Source organism: Strix uralensis, chromosome 1 (genome assembly GCF_047716275.1).
Source record: "Strix uralensis isolate ZFMK-TIS-50842 chromosome 1, bStrUra1, whole genome shotgun sequence".
Classification (NCBI taxonomy): domain Eukaryota; kingdom Metazoa; phylum Chordata; class Aves; order Strigiformes; family Strigidae; genus Strix; species Strix uralensis.
Window position 1 is genome coordinate 118309329 of NC_133972.1, and position 23670 is coordinate 118332998.

Genomic DNA, 23670 nt, shown 5'->3' on the forward strand with positions numbered 1-23670 from the left:
GCTGGCTGGGTTTAAACCATGGCATATACGCTGTAAAGAAGACCCAGCTGGACAAGGAAGCACCGAGGATTAATTTTATCGACTCCTAAAGCATCTGCTATTGTTGGTTTTTTTGGTGTTTTTTTTTTTTCTTTTAGTTTTTTCAGGTTTGTTTGTTTTATGGAAATTTAAATTCCATATGTGGAAAATTTCCATCAGTGGAAAATCTTTAATGCTTGAATTTGGTTGGTCTTTGCTGTATGTCTATTCTCTTTATTGATTTTGTTTTATTGGGCAAAGTAATAAGCATCTGAATTGATTAACTCATGGTTGGTTGGTGGTTTTCTTTTTTCCATTAGACACAACCTTAATTTAAATTTATTATGTGTCAAATTAAAATAGTAAGTAAATTAATAAATTAATTTATAAAGGGGAAATGGCAGATGATGTATGTCCTTATGTTTCCCTTGAATTTTTGCAGTTTATGTTGATGCTTCTTGCTGGGTAACTTATTTAAATTATTTTTTTTTCTTTTTGTTTGAGAGAGACCTCATTTAATTTTTCACTTTTGTGATGTGGCTGGACTTGCAGATAAGTAAGCAGGCTGGGCACTATTGTGCTTGGCACCATATTTCTAGTACTTTTTTGAAGAAGCTTACAAATACATAAGGGAATAAAATTTAAAGCAGAATTGTTTTGCCTATCTTCATTGTTTAGAAGATACTGGAACTTGACAAAGGTTTCTGTAGCTCACCAACCCCCTAGAAGTTAGAAAAATAATAATTTGTTATTACAGGAAAAGGAATTTAAATAGTTCTACTGATGTGATTAGGAAAGTTAAACATAAAATTCTTTTAGATTACTGTCTTTGAACGTTTTAGTAAAAGTCAGAATGAAAGAGCAGTTAGAGGGAAAAACTCCCTTTATGATATGCTTTTTCAGTAATTTTATGTTAGGGAGTTGAATGTGCTCAATATAGTGTATTGTAATTCATATTTAAATCATATAGAAGTTGTATAAGTTACTTAAGCATATTAATTGTCAATAATTATCTATTAATTATAAATATATATTTGTTAAGTATTGGAATAGTGAAAGAATCTTGTACTTGGTTTAGTTTTCTAAGTCTGTTTGGTAAGATATGAGAGTAATTTCTGAGAGTTCAGTTAATCTCCATTAGTTAAGAATTTGATTTAGTTTGAAGGACCAATGTCTTCTGCAGCTGTGTTATATCTCGATAGGAGGAGGGTGAAAAGAAAAGAAAAAAAAAGAAAAAGGTTTTGCAGAAGCAGCCAAATCTTTTCAATTCAAAAAATGGATTTTTTCAATATTTTTCACAATTTTCAATAAAATTGTGCATCAGAATGAAAAATAAACATAAACCTCTTTGTAACTGACATGGAATTGTGTGTTGTGCAAGCATCCCTGATTAGTGTCTGTCTTGCCATTAGATAATGTGCAAAATGGCCTCCATGGTGGGAAAGGACATCACGGAAAGACTTGTTCTTCCTAGGTTTTGTGAGATGTGCTGTGACTGCAGAATGTTTCATGTTCGTAAGGTATGAATTATCACCATCTGGTCTGGATTATCTGTGAAAGGAGTGTCATGAACTTGGAACTTGTATTTCACTAAATGATTTTTTTTTTTTTTTTTTTTCTGCTAGATCCCATTTGTGACATGTATAAAAGTAACCCCATAGCTTTCATTGTAGCTCACATTTTGACAGATTTTTATAGTTGTCACTGAGGGTTTTTTTTCCAGAGTCCCTACCTTTATTATCAGAAACAAAGAATCTGTTTATCCTTATGATTGTGTAGGTAGCCATGAAAATGTGAACCAGCTGTAACAGAGCTCATATCTCTGTGCGTAGATGGAATTAAAGATGCTCATTAAGATGAAATAAACCAGTACTCCATCATGGTATTTAGGTGCTGAGGCTGTGTTTTGGTTTCACCCTGCCACTGCATATTTTATTTTTCTTGATAACTGTTTGTATTCTTTAATTTGACAGTACTTTGAAATGCATTTTATCCTCCTTCCTTTCACTTAAGTTTTGGGGTGTTTCTTTTGTGATTAAAAAAGGCTGATTAAGCTTGAAATGAAGACGACAATTTTTAGGGTTGTGTTTTTTGTTTTTTTTAAACCATGGGGACTGATGGAATGGGAAAGTAGCTGATAGTGAGTTTGTACTGAAACCTGTTTTTATGGTTTTAAGAGCTGCTTATTTTTTTCCTTTGACTTTGTTTCCTATATTAAAACTATGGTCTTAGTGGTTATTTCTTGCATTTTGTCTGCAAGGTATGTGCAGCCAATTTTGGAGATATCTGCAGTGTGGTTGGGCAACAAGCCACTGAAGAAATGCTGGTAAGACATTTCTTAAAGGATTTTTCTTTTTTTTTCCCACAAGTCAGTAGTGGAGCTGGGGGTACAGGGTACAGAAAAAGGGGAGCTGAAATGATTAGACAACTACTACACACCCTTAGTAAAGAGAGACTAAAAAAGCCGTGACTCTTCAGTTTTTCTGACATGAGACTATGATTGACATTAACAAAATCTTAGAGACAGTTACTATGAATACAGAACTCTTCCTTGCCAAGTCACACAGTCTAGAGCTAAGGGGTACTCAATTCTAGAGCTGGCAGAAGGGTTTAAACCAGACTGAAGAAAATACTTCAGGCTGTGGATGCAGGGAGTATTTGCAAGTTCAAAAATACATTAGGCAAGAAGTAGGCAGCAATATGTCTTCTAATGTCCATAAATGTGACGAGAGATTGCAGGTACAGGAAGAGTGTGGGGGGTGTAGACTGCTAGAAGTGGCGAGGCTTATGTGGTCTCTTTAAACAGCATCACTTAATACTCCTGTTCATCGATTTTAATCTTTTAAAATTAGTTTTCCTGACTCTAACAAAGCCTCACAGCCCTCCTGGGAAGAAGGGAAGGAGAAAGGCAGAGAAAATAAATGAATCTGGGCAACAACAAAAGAAGTAAAGGGAAGAGATACAAATTCAAAATGGAGAAGCAGGGAGCTGAATGGAGCAATGAGCAGAGGATCCCTTAGTGGTGCCACCCTGGCAGGTCCAAGGAGCTGATGGATGTTGCTAGGTTTGGAGACGTAACAGGGCTAGGGAGCAGAAATCGGCCTGGGATCTTTCTTAAAGCTTTCTCCTCTTGGGGATGTGACCAGTGAACTTGTTAAGGGCCAGAGGAGGTTGACAAGTCAGTGCCATGAATTAGGGAGGAACTTATATGGAGAAGAGTGTAAATGCAGGCATGACTTCAACAAGAGGATCTGCAGCCTGATGCAGATGTGGTATTGGGACAGGTAGGCCTAGTGTGACCCTCAGGGCATTTTTTTACATTCTTACAGCATTTGCTGCATTTTCCTTTAGGTACTGTGTGATTCAAGCCATCTGATAATGAAGTATCATTGCACAGATTTAAATCCCATATGTTTCTTGATTGGGAATATAAATTGATTTCTCTCACATAAATGCCCTCTTAGTGATATGTGTCATGAACTTGAATTAAAACCTTGTAGAGGGTGTAGTTAAACTATGAAATTAAAAAGTGGTGTTTATTTAATGTGAAAACAATAACATGTGACTGGATGGTTGGGGATCTCTTTCCGTAACAGGAAAAATGCCATTTTTCTGCTCTTTTTAGCTTATTTAAAAAAAAAAAAAAAGGGGGGGGGGGGCAAAAATCTGAGTGGCTTTAGGTAGAACTTAATTTTGTAACATAAATGCTCTTTTTAATCAGAAGCAAATCCCAGAAAACTTTGCTGCAGAAAGTAGGAACAGCTGAACATCAATGATAAACAGAGCTGTACCAACAGTCGTCATATACCACTCTGCCTGTTGCAAGCAAAGGCAGCCATATGATGATGACCAGAATGTCTTTGACTTCCTCACCTGTGCTCTGTCCACTGTTTCATCCTTACCATTACTGTTTCCAAAAAAAACCAAACAACTTCAAAATGCTTCAGTTTTATTAGTAAAACCACTGCTCTGTTCAAACCGATTTTCTTTTGCACCAAATGCAGTGTTTCTCTCATTGCCCTCGTCCTGTATGCAGTTCAGGACCTGCTTTGTAGTGTGGGTGGTGACAAAGACTGGTAAATCTGACAATGAGAAGTTTAGGTGGAAAAAAAAAAGGCTTTCTTTCTGAAGATGATCTTCCTTTGCATTTCAGTGAGAATCTTAACAAAAATCTGAAGTGGTCTCTGATAGGTAAAATGTTAATGCACCAGTATTCTTTGTGTTTTTGTTCCTTTCAATGCTAACTGCTTTAAAAGAATGGTGTAGAGATGAGGTTTTGTCTTACAAAAGGTTTGCTGGGCTTGGGGATATTTTTGGAGTTGAGTTTTCTGAGGATTTTTTGGTTTGTATATGAATCGGGTTAGAAGGTTAGTACTCTTTTGCTATTCTTCAGACAGGTGAGTTTTCCTTATCTGTATCCGTGAGTAACATGAGAGCAACTGATTAGAAGGGTGGTGCTACTGAATGTGTGTTCCTTGTCTTGCCAATGTTAAACTAATGCATATGAGTATGAGGGCAGAGAACCAGATGAAGGAAATGAATGTGAAAAAAGAACTTGCTTTGAAACAAGTACTGCTTGTTAAGATTTGCAAACTTACTCACTATGTTCCTAACAGCTGCCGAGGTTTTTCCAGCTCTGCTCTGATAATGTGTGGGGAGTTAGGAAAGCCTGTGCTGAATGCTTCATGGCAGTTTCTTGTGCAACATCACAGGAAGTCCGGAGGACAAAATTGTCAACCCTTTTTATTAATTTGATTAGTGATCCTTCACGATGGGTAAGAATTGCTTTTTATTTCTTGAATAGCTCTCATATTTAAAGGATTTTACTGCGATACTCCACATAGAACGTCTCCCCATAGGTGTGGATAACATAACTTGTTTCACGCACCTCAAGCAAAATTCTTCTTGGACTGCTTAGGTTGTCAATGGGTGTAGAGAGTCCCTCGCATTTTCACTGCACCATGTAAGAAAAACTGTCAGTGGGATAGCTTTTCTTAGCTACAGAACTGTCTGTAACTTAGCACTGCTGAAAATCATTAACAAAACTGGAAAATTAGAAGTGATTTATTTGTATTTCTTCAGGTTCCCTGTCACCACCTCCTTTTTTCGGGGTGAGTGGGGTGGTGGTGTTTGCTTTTTGGGTTTGGTTGGTTGGGTTTTTTGTATGGTGGGGATTTTTTTGTTTTGTTTGTGTTTTTTTTTCTTGAAGATCTAATCTTCAAACCTTATTAAGTCTGTTACTGAGCAGACTACTTCTGAGAGCCAAAAGTAGATCTTTTGCACAGGAGCATGAACTCTTGAATCCTGGGAAGTCATGCAAGTTGTAGCCCAGCAGCATTAATCAAATAATAAAAAATGGAGGTAGATAATTGTTGCGAAGAGGAGAACAAATAGTAGGAGAAAGGAGGAGCAAATGAGCAACATGGACAAATAAGAAAGGGAAAGAAATGCAGAGCTTATCAGTCAAACTTATGGTAGTGAAATGTCTGTTCACTGCACAAAATTTTTCCTTTCAAGTTGTTAAAATTTTCAACTGAGCTGTCAAATTTACCTGCTTCTACTATCTAAATAATTGAGATTTCTATGGTTGTGGGGAATAGGCCTGTCAACTTAGTTACCTGTGGTTTAACTGGTTTTTACCCTGCTTTTTTTTTTTTTAACTTAGCACCTTACGTATACAGCTGGCTGACTCTTTCCAGACAAGAGCCTCTGCTGTAGTGGCAGGTGTTTGTTTCATAGGACAGCAAGATTGATATATAATTTTTTTTTTTCCACCTTGGACCCTTTCCACTAGGTCCGTCAAGCTGCTTTTCAATCTCTGGGGCCTTTCATATCAACTTTTGCTAATCCATCCAGCAGTGGCCAGTACTTTAAAGAAGAAGATGGTAAAACCCCAGAAGATTGTGGTTCTGCACAGGAAAACAGGTAAAGAATTTTCTAAATCTACAAATTATTTTTTCCTCCTTGTTTTTCTTCTGTATGAACTGCACGTTAAGAAAATTCACTTTCCTGTATAAATTATTTATCGTGGTAAATGGAAATATCTGGACTTCTCATCTTACTTAAGACTACCAGAATTTTTAGTTACTTACTAAAAATAAATGACTATTCAGTAACTTCAGATGCCTTAGGGTATATCTTTTGCGATGAAATGACTGACCTGATAGACAAGTGAGGGCAGTGATTATAGTCTACCTAGATTTCAGTGAGGCTTTTGCCATGGTCTCCCATAAGATTCTCATGGAGAAGCTGATGAAGTATGGGCTGAACGGGCCGACAGTGAATGGCTGAGCCCAGAGGATGCTGATCAGCAACATACAGTTGGAGGCCAATAGCTGGTTGTGTACCCCAGTGGGGTCACTATTGGGTCCAGTCCTATTTAACATCTTCATTAATGATCTGGATGGTGGAGCAGGGTGCACCCTCAGCAAGTTTGCTGATGACATAAAACTGGGATGAGCGGCTGATGTGCCAGAGGGTCGTGCTGCCATCCAGAGGGGCTTCAGTAAGCTGGAGAAATAGACTGGCAGGAATCTCTTGAAGTTCAACAAGGAGAATTGCAACGTCCTGCACCTGGGGAGGAACAACCCCAGGCACCAGTACAGGCTGGGGTCTGACCAGCTGGAGAGTAGCTAGGCAGAAAAGGCCCTGGGGGTCCTGGTGGGCACCAGGCTGACTGTGAACCAGCAACATGCTCTTGCTGCAATGGCCAGTGGTATCCAGGGCTGCATTAGGAGTGCTGCCAACAGGTCAAGGGAGGTGATCTTTCCCCTCTGCTCAGCACTGGTGAGGCCACAACTGGAGTGCTGGGTCCAGCTCTGGGATCCCCACTATGAGAGGGCATGGACATACTGGAGAAAGTTCAGGAAGGGCCAGAAAGATGATGGACTGGAACACCACTCCTATGAGGAGAGGCTGGGAGAGCTGCTCAGCCTGGAAAAGTGAAGGCTCAGGGAGGGTTTTATCAATGTATACAGATACCTGAAGAGAGGGTGCAAAGAGGACAGAGCCAGGCTCTCTTCAGTGGTGCCCAATGACAGGACCAGGGGCAACGGACCCAAACTGAAGAACAGGAGGTTCCCTTTGAACATCAGGAAACACTTTTTTTTACCGTGAGGATGACTGAGCACTGGCAGAGGTTGTCGAGGGGGGCTGTGGAGTCTCTGTGTTCCAAAATATTTAAAAGCCACCTGGACACAATGCTGGGCACCTGGTTCTGGGTGGTCCTGCTTGAAGAGGGGGTTAGGCCCAGATGACCTCCGGAGGTCCCTTCCAACCTCAGCCATTCCGTGATTCTATGAATTATTTTTCTATGCTGTTAAGTAAATCTAGTTTGATAAATAGTAAGCTGATAGTATGTGTGTGAATTTTCAAGAGCATGTGCTTGCAACAAGTATATTTTGGTTATTAAATGTTCATTTGCTTTGGTACTCAACAGTGAACAAGTCAGGACTAGAGAAGATGTCACAACAGAGGATGAGCACAACAGGACAGAGGATCTGTCTTCACATGTTGATAACGACAGTTTTGGAACAAAACTTGAAAATGCCATGGAAGATCAAAATACAGTGTCAAATAACTCCCAGAGGGAAAGTGATTTCCAGACTGAGTCATCCTTCCATTGCACTTTGTCTTCAGAATCTTGTGGGGAAATGGCTGATGAGAATGAGCTAAGTTCTCGTTGCTGTACAGCAGGTCTGCGGGAGACTGGGCTGAATTCACAGGAAACCTCTCTTTCAGAGCAGGAATTGTATAACTCTTTCCATTTCTGGAGGACTCCACTTCCTGAAATAGATATTGATTTCGAGCTTCAGCAGACTTCTGAGATAATACTCGATAGAGAAATTCAGGAACTCGCTATGCCAGTGTCTCCAAACGTTCCTATGGCAACAAGGAAAGAATTGGAAGAAATGATAGAAAATTTGGAACCCCATATAGATGATCCAGATGTTAAAGGTATAGTAAAGATAAGCGTCTTTAGTGTTTGGAGATATACATATGTTGCTTTAACAGTTTGGGCTTTAACCTTTCAGTTGTTTTAAGTCAGAAGTACTACTTTCTGCTGGTCCTCAAAGAGATTGTATCTGTTTTGATTTATTTGTGAAAAGTGGTGATGAACTAAAAGAGAACTTGCATTTATGTAAAGATGTTTAAGGGTAGTATAACTCCTTCCACAAACTGAATACACATACAGTTAGCAGTATAAACTTCTGACTGCATGTTTTGACAGCATAATCAAATAGATCGTTCAATGGCGTAAGCTGTTGATTGGGAAATTAATTTGAAATTAGCATACTTGCAAAATACGAAGACAGATTAAATTCTTTTTTTTAAATATTGAAGTGTGATAAATGGTTTTTGTTTTATGCATTATCCATTTTATTTTTAATGAATTAGTCTTCTCCATTTTTCTGCAAGGTCTTTATTATTGCAGTCGCACGTTATCAACTTAAGTGTGCCAAGTTTGTTGGGTCAAACTGAGAATTGATTCAAACTCAATTCTGGAACTGAACACACATCTTTCATTGTAAAAGCTCTTGAAGGGTGGAGAAGGGTTTCATAAGTATGACCAGCTGGTGGAGCAGCACCTCAGAGATACTTCCTGGGCTAAAATGCCTTGGCTATTTCACACGTACCTGCTGGATATACGTTTCTCTTGGTATTTGTATAATAAATTCTAAGGCATATCAAGCTTGACTGTGACAGTCCAAAAGTCCAGAGGTACCACTAAGGAAAAAGCTGTGTTTATCTGGAGCTGAAGAATCCCTAGGGGGAAGCATGCCTCTCTACCAGAAAAAGTAGGAAGGAAAAAGAGGGGCAAGCTTGGAGTGGGTAAAATATTTTAGAATAAACTGATGCTGCTTTCAACTTCTCTTTGTTGTTAGTAGGTTGATATGCTAATAACTTTTCTTCAATCTGTTTTGGACTGCTTCTATTTGAACTACTGTGAAGTCAGCAGATGAAACTTTGTTGCTTTAGGAGTGCTTTGGGCACTCTCTAAGGGAAGAGAGAAAAAAATTTCAGCCTTGCTAATGATCTCAGTCTCCACATAACCCATCTCTGAAGCCCGCTGTTAAAACTTGCCCTGCTATTTAGGTTTGTTTTATAAAACCCTGTTCTGACCAGTTGCAGAACATACCTTAAACACTTTTAAGGAAGACTTATGTAGGCATATATCTGTATGTCCAGAATTGCCCTGTGTTACATGGTTGTTTCTGTCATGTGTGCATGTCTTGTTTCAGAGTAGTTCGGGTTTTTTTTCTAGTGCTCTTGACTGGTTGTCAAGAGGTTTTCTGTGCAGTTGTTGACTAGCACTTGTGCATTTCAGTAGAGAACTGTTACTAGGTTGACAATGTGGGTTCCCAGTGCCCACAAGTTAGGAAAGACTTGAATTAAGGTTATCAGTGCCATTTATTCTAATTTGCGGTAAGTGGTCTTAATTCCTGAGTCACCTTTGTATTTCAGTCAGTACTTCTGACTTGGTCAAGGCTGTGTATTGAAGCCCCATGAAACACACCTTCTAAACCTTGTACTTTTTTCTTGCCTGTATTCTCATTATTCGGTCTAAATATGAAATTTAACAACATGCCTGTTTTGATTTGGTAATGTTGCTATTTTAATTTTACACAAAGTGTGTTGAGGCATAAGGAAATTGAGACTAAAACTGATAGAATAGTATTTATTTTGCATGCTTGTCTCAAACACCAAAGCACACATAGAAATGGTGGCTATCCAGACTTTAGTCTCAGAGTAGCTGACTTAATGCCTGTGTTTTGGACCTTACACTCCATAAATTGTGACAAGAGGGAGGTAGACTCCCTTTGGGAGTGATCCAGATGATCAGAGCCCAGACTGCCTCTTTGCTCATGTCAATACCAGGAATAATGCTTCCATCTTTACCATCTAAAGCTGTTGTTGCAAACTGATGGTATAAATATTCAGTCCAAAGGCTGTCTTAATTTGTTAAGTTCATAGAAATTTTACAAGACTTCTTAATTTCGCAAATAGTTTTGTCTCCAATATATGTGGCTTACAACTGTTTGCCAAACAGCCCTGGTCCCAAGTAGTGCTTAGGGTCTTTCCCTGCCCTCCCCATTCCTCCTTGCAAGACTAGCCATTACGTTTTTGAGTCTTGTACTGTGAGTGGACTGGTTCTTAACAGCAAGGACTGGGCAAGCTAGGAATTTTTTTTTCCTCTTTTATTTCTCTCTTTCTTTTTAAATCCCTGTGACCTTTTTCTTGCACTTACTTTCTTCATTGGTTTGCTGTTATCCAAGTCCTGGATTCCTGCTTCCGTGCCGTGCCTCTGTCTTTATCGCTGCATTCCCAGCCAAGGGATGGGAGCGGAAGATGCTGTGTTCTCTGTGGTGGGTAAGCGGAGGCCTACCATACTGAAGAGCTCCCATAGGTACACATCTTCTGGTTTCTATAGCAAATGGGGCAAGCATCCTAGAGACATCACAAGATGAAGTGGGGATGAGTTAGCAGAAGTGTAATTTGGGAGTGAGACTGTAGTGTAGGATGTTATGCATGTGTCAGTAAGGTTAAGTTGTTCAGACAACCTTAACTCTGGCTGTACCTAGCCTTTCAGTGCTTGACTGTGCAACTTCAGCATCCTTCTCTTAATATGTTTTGTTTTGGATAATATTTTCTAAACTTAAAAAAGGAAAAAAATTAATACCTGTTGTGCGGAACCATATTGGCCAGAGTCATTGGCACGGGGTTTTTGAAGGGTCTTAAGATTACACTGAATTTTTATTATTTGACTCTGCAGAATAACTGGTGATGGTACCTTCATGGTACAGTCAGCGGAGGTTGATGATTTCCATTTTGGTAGTTGGTTTTAGAGGCAGTCCCTGGACAGCTGAGGCAGATGTGGAGATTTGGTACTGGAGTTCAACTGGCAATGATTCTTTGAGTCAGAGGAGTACAGTTGTTTGTTTTTCCCTGTGCTTTGTGTTCTATATGCATCTATAGCAACTACTATACCTTTGTACCTCTATCCCCTCCCTCTATATGTACTTTCTCTCTTACTTCCTTTTTGTTTTCATTTATCTCCCTTTCTGGATTCTGCATTCCTCTACTTCACATATCTCACCTCACCCTTCTATGTTGTGTGAGGTGCTACTTCTCTCACCTGCTTGCATCATTATAGCAGAAGTATTGAGAACAGAACAACTCAGTTGTTATCTAAGGGGTACCTCAGCATACCATGCCAAGGGGAAGGATCAGTTGAAAGGAAAGGCACTGCCAGCTGGTACAGCCCAGGGTACAATGTGTTCAGTGCATACCCCGATCTTCCAGACATCTTGGCTGCCAAGCACTAATGGGTTACTGTTTACATACACAGAATGAACTGTTTGGCTGTGTGGATTTTTTCTCCTGTTTTTGTTTGCTTGTTTTGGGGGTTTTTAGGTTTGTAACTTGACTGTGTCTTCTGTGTTTCTGTAGTGCACCTCCCTATCATCAGAGCAGTTTCCATTTCAAACTACAAATCCTTGCTCCAAGGCATGGAGACTGATGAGGTCTCTGGCAAATACAATATTTTAACAGTGGCCAGTAACCATCATAGAAAATACTATTTTCCATAATCTCATTCTTAGAAAGGGGTGAACTGCTCTAACTGAATCTCACTCCCAAAAATCTTTACCTTGAGGCTTTCGTTCCTTATCTAGCTTGTTGCCAAAAAATCTGAGTAAGGGGTAGTTGAGCAGTCAGCAACCAAGATGAAGACAGCCTGTCTCCTCACAGACAAACTTGACTGGCTAGCAAGGCTACACAAGCTATGTAGAGTTAAGCAGTGGTATGTAATGCCCGTCAATAACACCTTTCCAATCCACTGGCCGGACATCCTGAGGTCTTAAACTGGGGGATGGAAACCTGCATGTTCCTCTGAAGTATGCCAGCTCTTCTGAAATTATCACAGGGTCTTTATTCAGGTCACCTTCTTCCAGCTCACTGAGGCTGCTGCTGTCTTCACTTACTTCAGAGGTTGCTTTTCTTTCATCTGATGTCTTTATTTCTTTACTTTTATTTCCAGGGATGCTTTCTTCAGCTTTATTTATCTCCTTATGTTCTGCATAGAAAGTGATAAATCATGTAATGTCAGCCTTGCTTAATATTATTTGGGGGAAGAGAGAAAGCCTGACTTGCAGGTTACTGGGGCTAACTGTGGCTTTATGCCAGTTACAGGCTGCTTTGCCAAATGGAGACCTAATAGGAATAAACCAGCCCAAGTGCAGGGTAAATTGATCCCATTCCCTTATAAAAACTATGTTTATAAGTTAGGCTGCTAATGCTGCCTGCAGTAAAGTCTTAAAATATATTGTTAATGGAACAGTAGGTGAGGAGAAAGTGGAGAAGAAACTCCTTATTTTTATGTTTTAATTACTTGCATCTCCGTACACAATTAATGCAGCCCATAGCTTTTGCCTCTGAGTAAGAAGTGTGGGTAAGGAAGGCAGTTCCTTCAGAAAAAAGAAGGGAGCATGCCACTTAAAAATATCAGTGTCTTCTAGTGAAACATCAGGAGAAACAGGAAAAAAAAACCAAAGCATATTGAAAGGACAGAAACTCCTAAGGACTGGGAAATTTAATAAGGCCAGGTAAAATGTGGTTCTGAATTTAGAGGCTGTGCCAGTTATTTTAGGATGCAGGTGCAGTAGCCAAGAGTAAATAATTCCTTGCTGAAAAAATCTTACCTGAAACAAAAGTCAAAGGAAGAAAGAGTTAATTAGCAGGTAATTTAAGATCCAGTGAACACTGACTTAATATTACCAATTCAATACGTGGGTTCTGTGTTATGCACAAAACTGACTTTACACTCCAATTTTTACTGAAGGTAGTTGTGAAAGCTAGTTAGCCAGCAGATTCCCTTCCAGCTTTCCTCTCAAAACCTTGCTTCCCAAGAGCTCTGAGGCATTTCTCTGTCATGTGTGAGAGGGGAGCCCTATCCTTTGCTTGTAATGGTTTTCTGGAAAAGGTTGCCTGTCTTGTGGCTGTAAGGAAGATCTTTATGGAAAATGGGGAAGAGCAGCAGCAGCCACCTCAGTCAGGAGGGTGTAAGCACAGATCTTGGGACTGTGTCACTGTGTAATGAGGTTACCAGGGGATGTGCCCTGGCACCCTGAGCCCAGGATGGTGAAGACAGCTGGGTTAGAATGCTGTCTCAAGTTTCAGTATCTTTGAGGCAGCCCCCTAGAGCTGCGCACACATATGCACATACTCACACATGCACTCTCTTTCTCTTCCTCCTTTACTAAGCAGTCCACCATTCTGGAGCCTCCCATAATGACTGTGCTTGGCTCTTTTCTGGCTAGGACTTTAAGATGTTTACCGACTTCCCATCATTCATCTTTCAGTGAATGATGGCACTGGAGTCACCCTTGCTGATGGGACCTATGGAGAAGCACTCAAAGAAGAAAGATGGCACTTGCCAATCAAAGAAATCCTTGGGAGTTTGGCCTCACCTGTTCTTCATCCCTATGTCTTGGGATTGTAGTTGACAAGAAGCTGAGGATTTGCACATTTGTGTCATATCTCCTCTAGGGCAGGCAGAGGAAATCAGGATACCTGTGGTCTCCGTCCTGTTAAGCTCCTAAGCAAGGGTGGTCCAGGCGTGCAGGCTGACAGTGGAGCGTGGGTGGGGAATATGTCTTGGAAAATTCCCAATTACTGCTGTAGATACCTTCACTCCTCTTACTGGAAGTAATCTTTGGAGCTCTGTGTAAATACATATTCAGTGTTGAAGCAGTATGTGTTACCTAGTCAGGGTAAGCTTTCTGGACTTTTAAGTGAAAATGAGAGGAGCATACATTTTTCATGAAGTTGTCTTTCATGAAAGAAGTGTTTGTGAAAAATGTCTCCTTGATGTGCAGCAGAATATAATTATTTTTAATTTTCTTGTTTGACTTCTCAAATGAGAATAAACTTGAAATCAGACAGACGTTTCTTGCCCTAGTAGGTGCTCTGAAATGACCACCTACTTTGGCTGATTTTGCGGTGATTTATTTAACTTTTAAGTTTTGGTGGAATCTACTAACCTTGATCTTGTTTATTCTCATGGGCCTTAAAGTACAGAGGTTTATTGTTGAAGTAACACTTGAAGAGTGAGGTCATAGCAAGCTTTTGTTAATATTACAAATTGTAAAATTCCTATTTTATATATTTATATACAAATTATATATTGTAATTATAGATATGTATTGAAACTGTATTTTCTAACATAATGTGTTTTATAGTGGAAGTATTAGTATGCTGTTGGTTTTGTTCTTCAGTTTCTAACTTGCTGTGGTTTTTCCTGTTGAGGTGAATTACAGTAATACAGCAAGAATTTGGCTATTCTATCAGAAATTTGACACAGTTACAGAGATAGCATTGCATATTGTAAGGAATTATCTTTTACTCCTGCTCATCAGACTCAGCCTAGAAACTAATGAACCTGTAGTATGTTATCCAACTTTTGCTAGCCAAGGTTGTGCCAAGTTACAATTTTGCTTCTTGTAACAGATGTATTGGATATCTGTTTCTTCTGTCTACAAATGAGTCCAACTTTCTTTGTTTAATTTTTGTTAATAATCCTATCAAAAAAACTAGAGGGAGAAATGCAGATTTTGTAATTTGTTATGGTAATGTGGGATTAAAAGCAAGCATATGGTTTGTTGTTTAACTTCATGGTGAGCATTTAAGAAACCTTGGAAAAGCCAAAGTCTGTAAGGAACAGAGTTTCTAGGTGGCTGGGTAAATTTAATGGGTCAGGAGATTACTTCTGCTTACCTTCTTGGAAAGAAGTAGAGGAGGAGAGAGGCAGGGTAGATCACTCTGCACTGAATTCTCTGTTGCTTGTAGCTAAGATTGACTCTGATACCTGATCTGCTTAGGTCAGGCTATATCCAAGGAACATTCCTCAGCAAAGCTTTTTTTAATTAGCAGAAAGCAGAGCAGTCTCAGAACTGCTGGATCTTTTTCAAAAGAGTGGATGGTAGAGTGTGAAGTGCTAATACTTTTGATGAATGAGAAGACATCAAACAGTACAACCTTCATTATTTGTTTGGAGGATGCAAGGAGACTGAAGTATCTTGTCCAGAAAAGATTTACTGGGGCCTAGCATCTTTCTATAGAGATCTTGCTTTAGAGTTGCTATAAAAATGTAAGGATTTAATGACCATATATAGAGACACAGCCTCTCAGAACCGAAATCCTTTCTGTAGGAATAAACCTATTCTCAATCTTCATTTGAATTATTTTTCCCTTCTCTCTCTTATTCCCACCTCCCACAAAAGACCCAGTCAATAAGTTAATATTCATGTGCTGTTCCGCCCCAAAGGCTATTTGCACCATTAATATGTACCGAGATTCTTCAAGAACTGATCCTGCCATAACAGCAGTCTCTTACTCCTGGGGTTTTTTTTCCACTCTAAAGACCAATTTCACTGAACTGTAGTGTGGTTGAGCACTGTAGGAAAAGAGTGGAGTGTTAATCTGCCTTACATTTTACGCTAATTGTCCCCAGTTTGGAATTTACTAACAGTCAATAATCTTAAATTTGTACCTCCCCTATAGTCCTTCCACCATCTTTCAGTTAATTAGTCACTGTCTAAAAGTTGATTGTGGACTTGCTAAAAGTTTACTGCAGTTCAGACTTTCATGTATTTCTCTTTCATATGCTGCAGCACAAGTGGAGGTGTTGTCTGCTGCACTCAGAGCATCCAGTTTGGATCCTCAAGAAGAGACAATGGCCAGTGTCAGCAAGGGAACAGACTCACAGACTGAACTAACCATCAATGACCGACAAAATTTTAAACCTATACTGGGTGATATTGTGCCTTTAATTGGTGACACTGTTGAGGTAAGAAGTGAATTTTATACTTTTTTTTTTCCCCATTAGGATTTCCAGGGCTCCAGTAATAGAGCTGTATTTTTGCATTCATGCAGTAATTGCAGCCAAATGCTTCCTACTTTTGGCTAGTGTGACATTCAAATTTGTTGGCTGGTATTGAAGTGCTAGCTACTAAATTAAAATGAATTACGTTGGGTGCCTTTGATTTTGCCAGTTGTATGCTTGTCCATGTAAATTCTTGAAATTGTTTCTGTTAAAATCTGTTGTGACTATCACATTTTAAGATGTTTTAATGCTACTGCAGTTCATTACTGTGAAATTGCCTTCCTTAAAACAGAGCCCTACTGATAAATTGAGTTCAGGATTGCAGTGTAGGATTGGACTGCTGAAAGAGAAAGTGGATTCTAGCAATCAGTAACATCTTAGTTTTTTTGCACTTGCTTCTTCAACACCCCACCCGTCTAAAGTCTGTGGCATTTGATAGTATTTTCTGTTCTGTTCTGTACTGTGTATTAGGCCAAACCCACTATGTTCACTGCATATAGTGCCACAAGCTCTGCTGGTATTAAAAGCTGTAGCTATATAGAAAGCTATGGTTCCAAAATATGCTCCAGAAACCCACAGCAAGTGATTCATTGAATCAGACTACCTAAATATTATTTTCAGATGAAATTTTGATAAATGTCTTTGAAAAGTCTAGGTGGTGACATCAGTCCAGTGCAAACATTTTCAGCCTTCTTTAATTAGAGCAATGTTTCTAGGTGACATTTAATTAACTTTTCACCTAAGCTGTTGGACTACCATGTAGCCCAAAAACATGTGGGGAGTGGAGGAATGTGACATTTACTTGAATACTGCTGTTTATACTCAATCATAATTTAACGCTACAAATGTGATTGGTTTGTTTCAAAATAGCAACCTGTCCCCAACTCCTAATGTCAGGTTTGATACACTTCTTTATCATAGGATCTGTTGTAGTCACTCCTTTCTAATGCTAACCTGTAAAATGCAGTGTAAATGTATCCTCTGTCCTTCTAATTTTTGGAGGTGATGAGGGTGGTGTTTGTTCAGAGGGACCTGTCCTGCATTTTATTTCTTTACAGAGCATGACTCTGACAGAAAGTTTAAGAACCTGTCACATTGCTGGTATATGTTGGTTTTGCATGTTACGGTTTTACTCTTTAAAAGGATGCTCTTAATCTGTCAGTTCTTTGTTTGTTACTGGCACTGAATCAAGTCCTCATTTTACAACTGAAAAGATGTTATAGAGGTGACTTAGAATTTTGGAATCACACTGTGAGCTGTTGAGTGAGTGGACTGTTGCCTGTAGCAGTAGAGAGAGCTCTGATTTTCACAGATTTTTTTTTTTTTTGGTGGTGGGTTTTTTTTCTCCTGTTGTGGTGGGGTTTTTTTGTTTTGTTTGGTGTCTTTCATGTTTTGTTTGTTTTTAAGTCTCAGCATAACAATGTGTCAATAGGGTACTGGACAATTTAAAAAAGTCAAGCTATGACATTTTATATTCAAAAGCAGTCTTCACAGTTCTACACACATATCACAAAGCAAAATCACACTTTGCTTCTCCTGCAGCTGCATTGGCTCCTGAAGCAGTTAATGCTACCTGTTAAAGAGAGATTCTCTATTCAAATGAAAATAAATGCTGTAATAGGATGAACAGATAAGATTTTGGGACGTAGATGAAGCTTGTTTCTTGAGGATGAGGATAGCTGTTTTATTTTTCCTCAAGAGGCACCATTTTTATTTTCTTTAGGTTGTATGCTCTCTATAAGGTTTGATAAATGAATGTAAGCCTCAAGTAATCCCCCAAGTTGTATTCCCAGTGGATGGGTGTGGGAGTCCTCTTTTTTTGGTTGGAGGTGAAGGGAGGGAAGAAAAAGGAAACTGGACTAAAATCAGCTCACTCCTGTCTGACACAAGTGCCTCTCTTTAAGAAGAGGGTAGATTCAAGGAGACTGGACCCTTAAGACTGGCTTTTTCTGTCTTTGGGCCAGCTGCCCTGTCAGGAAACGCCAGCACCACTTGTCCTGGTGCTGGGGGGCTTTGTGTGCAATCCATGGCACAGAGCAGGGATCTGTGGAGCACAACCACGGAGCTCTTGTTATGCTGCAGCTAAAGGAAACCCCACCAAAGAGATTCGTAAGGCCATGACAGAGACTTTCCATCTCAGGGGTGGTGGTTCACTGCTTTGGTATGGAAGAAGCTTTCACGCTAAACCCTGCTGAATTTTTATGTCCTGGCTCTCTGCAATGCTCAGTTCAGTGGGTACGTGTTCCATGGAAAAAGTACAGATGGAGGACTTCATCTGCAGGAATAGAGATACTGCATAGACTTAAATACCAACGGATGCTGTGGTTCTTCTGTACTGAAGCTCTTCCTTTCTGAAATGCATATTTGACTTTAAAAGTGGCTGGGTAAAATTGTTTCCATCTGTGACTTCCTTCAGTATATTTAAGTTCAACTTAGTTCAATCAATAAAGTATTACTTTTTTTTTTTAAAGTTGGCCTTTTAGAGCTGGGGTAGCAGAGACTGTGAGATTGAGTCTTTTCATTTTTATTGTTGGATGAGAATGGATGACTAACCTCTGGTCTCATGCACCTGGGCAACTCATGGAAAGCACTGTGGCTAGGTTGTGCTGGCTGCCTCATAATTTCTTGATTTGAAAAAGATCAAAGCTGGTGACTTTCTGGCAGATACTGAAAATGATCTTTTTTTCTGGAAAAAAAAATGCTAAAAAGGAGTGCAGAATTACTGGCAAACTAAAATCCTGCAAAGATGGTTTTCAAGGAGTCTGGAGGTTTTGTAGTTGGAATTGTATGCTGCTGTACACATTTAGTTATGGAGTCACTTGCAGGTCTGTTCCTTCCATGGTTCTTTGACACCTTCCTACTGCTGCTTGATAAGCCTGATGGGTGACTTGGGCTGCTGTGCCAGCAATATGCGATTGCCTCACAGCTCTGCCTGTTCTTTATCACCTGTAATTATACCTCAGAGACTAAAATTACAATCCAGTGCTTAGATGAAAGCAGCTCATGGAAGAGAAAAAAGCAACTGTCTGAAGTCAAACCAAGGAAGACAGATGGTCTGGAGGCTTTTTTGAAGAAGTTTATAGTTTGCTGGAAAATTCTCATTATCAAACTGATCTAAACAGCTGGTAGAGTAGGCATGTTCCCCGTGTGTGTGTGTTGACCCTGAGAGCTCACCCTGCAGCATCTGTGAATATCTAGCACAAATGCCTTTGTCCTGTTCTACCACACAACAGCCTGATCTACTTTTCAAATATTCATCACGTACTTCTGGAAATTCACGGCTGATTATGCAAAGTCCGTTGTAGTTGGGGAACTCGACTGGTATAGAAAGTGACAGTGCACCTCCTCAGCAGCACAGTTTATCATAGTGTGTGTATCAAACCTCTGCTGCTCAGTTCTGAAACAGTCTCAGTCCTTACCTTCAAGGCCCAGCTATGTAGCCAGGATGCTTGCATGATTGCTAAAAACTCTTTTGATAGAACTGTGGGGAAAGGGTAATGACTGGTGTCAGCAGCTATGGTCTACTAGGATCTGTATTATAAGGTGAAGCTCATCTGTAGAGAAGATTATAGAATAATCACCTCTAGGAAAGGAGCAACAGCATAAGTCTCATCAGTTTCTACTCTTAAGTGTGAGTGTGGCTTTGTTTTGACCTCTTTCTAGCACAAATGCAAAGCAGCAAAAATCCAACAAAATCCACTACAGATGTTTTCTTATTTTCCCTTCAGTGGAGTAGCAATGTGACCCATATGGTAGCTACATTTTCCTTAATGCAGTATCAAAGTTTCTCCTCTCCTGTGATTTTTATTCCCTAACAACCAAGATGGAGCAGAATGAGAGGAGCCTGTGTTTGAAATTGAAAGCAGAAAGATTTATCTGACAGACCTTTTGATTTCGGGCTGTAGCAAAATTGTATTTGATATTAAGACATATATTCCTTTAATCTAAGAAAAAGACCCTGAGGTGAGGACAGCACTTCTTGATGTTGACATTTGTTTTGTATTTAATCCTTGAGTGTATTTTGTGTGACCTTTTTTCTTTTTTCATAGAATATGGATTCTACACTTCACTATATTCATAATGATTCAGACTTGAGCACCAACAGTAGTTTCAGCCCTGAAGAAGAAAGAAAATCCAAAGTACAGGTAAATGAGTGACTTCTACTTTTCCTACATGTATCAGATAAGTGGAATTTGTTTGTGTATGTGGGTATTTCTTTTATTTGTTTCATTCAGTCATTTCTGATGTAATGTAGTTTCTATTAAATATGGCAAACCTCTTAAGTAGTTTTAAAATATTCCATGTTTCCAGAGATAATGGCTTAATTCAGTAGTTGCTTCTGTTTTAATTATGTATAAGAGATGACAGTGGTTTTTGACACGAGGTAACAGTTGTTGTAAACTTCCAGGCTCTTGTTTCGTTTGGTTTCATTTTCTACAGAAACTGTCCTGTAGTGGAAATCAGGTTATTGAGGAAATAGGATTTTTTGTTAAATGTTTTGAGCAGAACTGCCCTGACCCCTGACAGCCTTTTGCAGAAAATTTGTGAAAGTGTTTCATTAAGCTTGAACTGTCTCTGTTATTTGTTTCCAAAAGAAATTGAATGCTTGTTGTTACATAGTTCAGTATTAAGTGTGCCACCCTGCTCCTTGAATGGGAGCTTCAGTCCCTCTTGCTTACATGAGCTGAGCTATTTGGCAGCTGTGTTGGGGAAATGCTCTTGTGCACCCCCTTGGGTAGAGTCAGTGCCTGAGATAAACTGACAACAGCTGAAGCAAAGAGGTTTTCACATTTTAATTCAGATGCTTTAATTTTTCTCAGTGGAGAGAAGGATTGGTCTTCACCAGAGACCTCAGTCCCTGGAGAAGCCTTTTCCTTCCTGCTGACTATTTAGGGAGTTTGGAAGCAATATTGAACACACTATACTCTGCCCTCCTCTTCCCTCCCTCACCAAGGCATTTTAATTGAGTTTTATTCTCCCGACCTCCCCAAGATTTTGAGAGGAATAGGAAAATGAATCCTGCAATTTGCTGTTCTGCCTATTTTTATGGATGAGTTAAAATGGCCAATTTGCACAGCCTGAGAGCCTGTTTGTTTGAATGTAGTCTCTTAATTTCCTGGTCTGCCTAAGTAAACACTGATCCACCCACTGATCTGTTACATTGGTCTATATATTTTCAAATAGCCCCCAGTCACATCATTGTTTCTTTGGAACTTTTTGGTGGAACTTATGAAATACAAAATCATTGCATTCTTATTAAGAGATTGTAATTAAATAATACTCAGTAGTTGTGGGGAAAAAAATGTTGTTCTGACAGTGTGCCCTGGAATTTTAGTAAGCCTTATGACAATTTATTGAAAAGAGTGTAAACACTCTACCCTTTTCTTGCTGTAGGATGTTGTACCTCAAGCCTTGCTGGATCAGTATTTATCAATGACTGATCCATCTCGCGCACAAACAGTTGATACCGAGATTGCCAAGCACTGTGCCTACAGCCTGCCGGGTGTGGCACTTACACTGGGCAGACAGAATTGGCACTGTTTGAAAGACACCTATGAGACGCTGGCATCTGACATGCAGGTAAGCTCAAGAAGCTCTGACGGTGAATGATCTGAACTTTTATGATGTGACAATTAATAATCTGCACTTATAGAATGATTTCTCTTGTTTACTGGGTGTTGGGTTGCTCTGCTTTTTATGTGGAGGTTTCCGTTGCTGATACTAGTTAGTTGCATAATGAATTAAAGTGTAACGGTTATCTCAGAGGAAGCTGGGTGTGAATGTGAGGAGAGGTCTCCGATCTCCTGTGCTCGCTTGAGATCTTATGGCAGTGCTTGGGATTCTCATAGGGATGAGAATTCAGGCTGTGCTGCTGTGCGTGAGCAGACATGTGCCCCTGCAGGCATGTCTGGAGCTCAGTGAGTCAGCCTCACACCAGGCCTTTTGGTGGCCTTTTGGTGGCCTTTTGGTGCTGCATCCAGTTAGTCATAAGGGAATAACATCACTGTCACCATGCAGCATTGCTGTTTTAAAAACAAATACTGGAAATAGCAACATTTTCCTTGTTGTCAGGTGGTAAGGAGGTGGCTTTGTGCACTTTACTGTTGGCTTACGGTTGTTTCCTAGTTGTCCCTTGTTTCCTTTTTTGGAGATGCTCTTTTTATTTTTTTTAACATTCTCAGACTACTTCACCTCTCTTGAACTTGCTGCTTGCTATGTCAGAGCAGCAGTTCTCAGTGATAATGTAGTGAGTAATTTTATACGTGGCTATTGCTCATGTTTTCCGAACTCTTTTGCAGCCATTAAAAGCAACTAGCTAATAAATTTAAAACATAAGTAAAAACAAATTACCCTGTATTCAGAACTGTCCAGTTTATCGCCAGTCTAATCTGAATTAACGTTGAATCACTAAACCAGGGCAAAAGAACAGTACCTATGCTAATTGGAAAGTGCTGGCTAAAGAACAGATGCTATTTTATTTTTTAAAAGACTCATTTGAAAAAGTTACTCCATTTAAAACCCCTCCATTTAGGGTGAGTAGAAGCTCTACTGGTCCTTGGACCGCTGGGCACTCAGTGTGGGTGAAACTTAACCTATTATGGAAGTTAAAATATGCCAGCTGAAATATTGTGGGATAAATATCTTATAAGTATATATATTTGTGGGATATATATCTTATAAATATATATATATATATATAAAAATATCTGGTTTATAAATTAAATGAGTGGGAGAGTGGTAGTATGGAATTAATTTACCCAAAAGAATTTAAAGGAGAGAGTAATGTGTAGAAGAGTACTGATGTCAACAATACTATTTTCCTCTCTGACACCTGCAAAATTAAAATATTTTCATTACTTCTATTTGCCTGGTTCCTTGATATTCAGGTGGAAGAAATGATACCTTGAATGATACCTTGTCGTCCTTTTTTCTTTTTTTTTTTTTAATTTCTAATTTAATTTTCAGTTGTTACATGAGACATTGTTGAATGTATTTGTAAATACAGTAGCTCACTGGGAGTCCAGCTTGGATACTGATGCTCAAGTTAAAATAGAGCACTTCAGATGATACATCAATTAAATCCATTTATTTATTTATGTTACAGTGGAAGGTTCGGCGGACACTAGCATTTTCTATACATGAGCTTGCTGTCATCCTTGGAGATCAGCTTACAGCTGGAGATTTAGTTCCCGTCTTCAATGGCTTTTTAAAAGATTTAGATGAAGTCAGAATAGGTGTGCTTAAACACTTGCATGACTTTCTGAAGGTATGTCTGTGTTCAACTCTGCTCAAGTGCGATTATATATTTTGCTTCATTTCTTTGTATGCACTTGCTTTTTTAACATAATACCGGTATAACTCTTTGTGGGAATCCATACAGAAGTCTGTGGAATACTAGAGTATGTTTTGCAGGAGATCTGTGTTGCTGATACTTTCTTCTCTCTGAAGAGCCTGGTTTGTGCATGTTTATTCAATCTATAGGTGCCAGTAGATGGTATTAAGTTTTTTGATGGCTCTAAGCTCTCTGCGCAGCTTACTTTTCAAATTTCTTTAGGAGTTTTTCCTCTAACTGCCTCATTTGTGGAGCTGAAAGACACAAATCATAAAACCTTTAAAATCAATACTATCTTTAAGGCTTACCCCTCTTGTTTCCTACAGTAAAAGTAGAAACTACATCAGATTTTGCTTTCAGTAGTGTCCATGTGATTTTACAGACGTAAGCATGATAGGGTTTAGCCCAGGAAAGCAACACTATTACTAAAGATTTT

The 23670-nt window shown here is 39.3% G+C and overlaps 1 protein-coding gene across 10 annotated transcripts in view; it reads left to right on the plus strand.

Moving 5' to 3' along the window:
* Nucleotides 1-23670, plus strand: part of PPP4R1 (protein phosphatase 4 regulatory subunit 1) — a 67563-nt gene that overhangs the window by 37893 nt on the left and 6000 nt on the right. For 9 of the 10 annotated variants that reach the window (XM_074878260.1, XM_074878238.1, XM_074878252.1 and 6 more), the window contains 9 exons: nt 1431-1538; nt 2279-2344; nt 4635-4793; nt 5813-5943; nt 7457-7974; nt 15690-15865; nt 19951-20046; nt 21296-21481; nt 23007-23168. In XM_074878260.1, coding sequence (XP_074734361.1) covers nt 1431-1538; nt 2279-2344; nt 4635-4793; nt 5813-5943; nt 7457-7974; nt 15690-15865; nt 19951-20046; nt 21296-21481; nt 23007-23168 — 1602 coding nt within the window. The remainder of the gene's footprint in view (nt 1-1430; nt 1539-2278; nt 2345-4634; nt 4794-5812; nt 5944-7456; nt 7975-15689; nt 15866-19950; nt 20047-21295; nt 21482-23006; nt 23169-23670) is intronic. The other variant, XM_074878269.1, reaches the window with a different exon arrangement.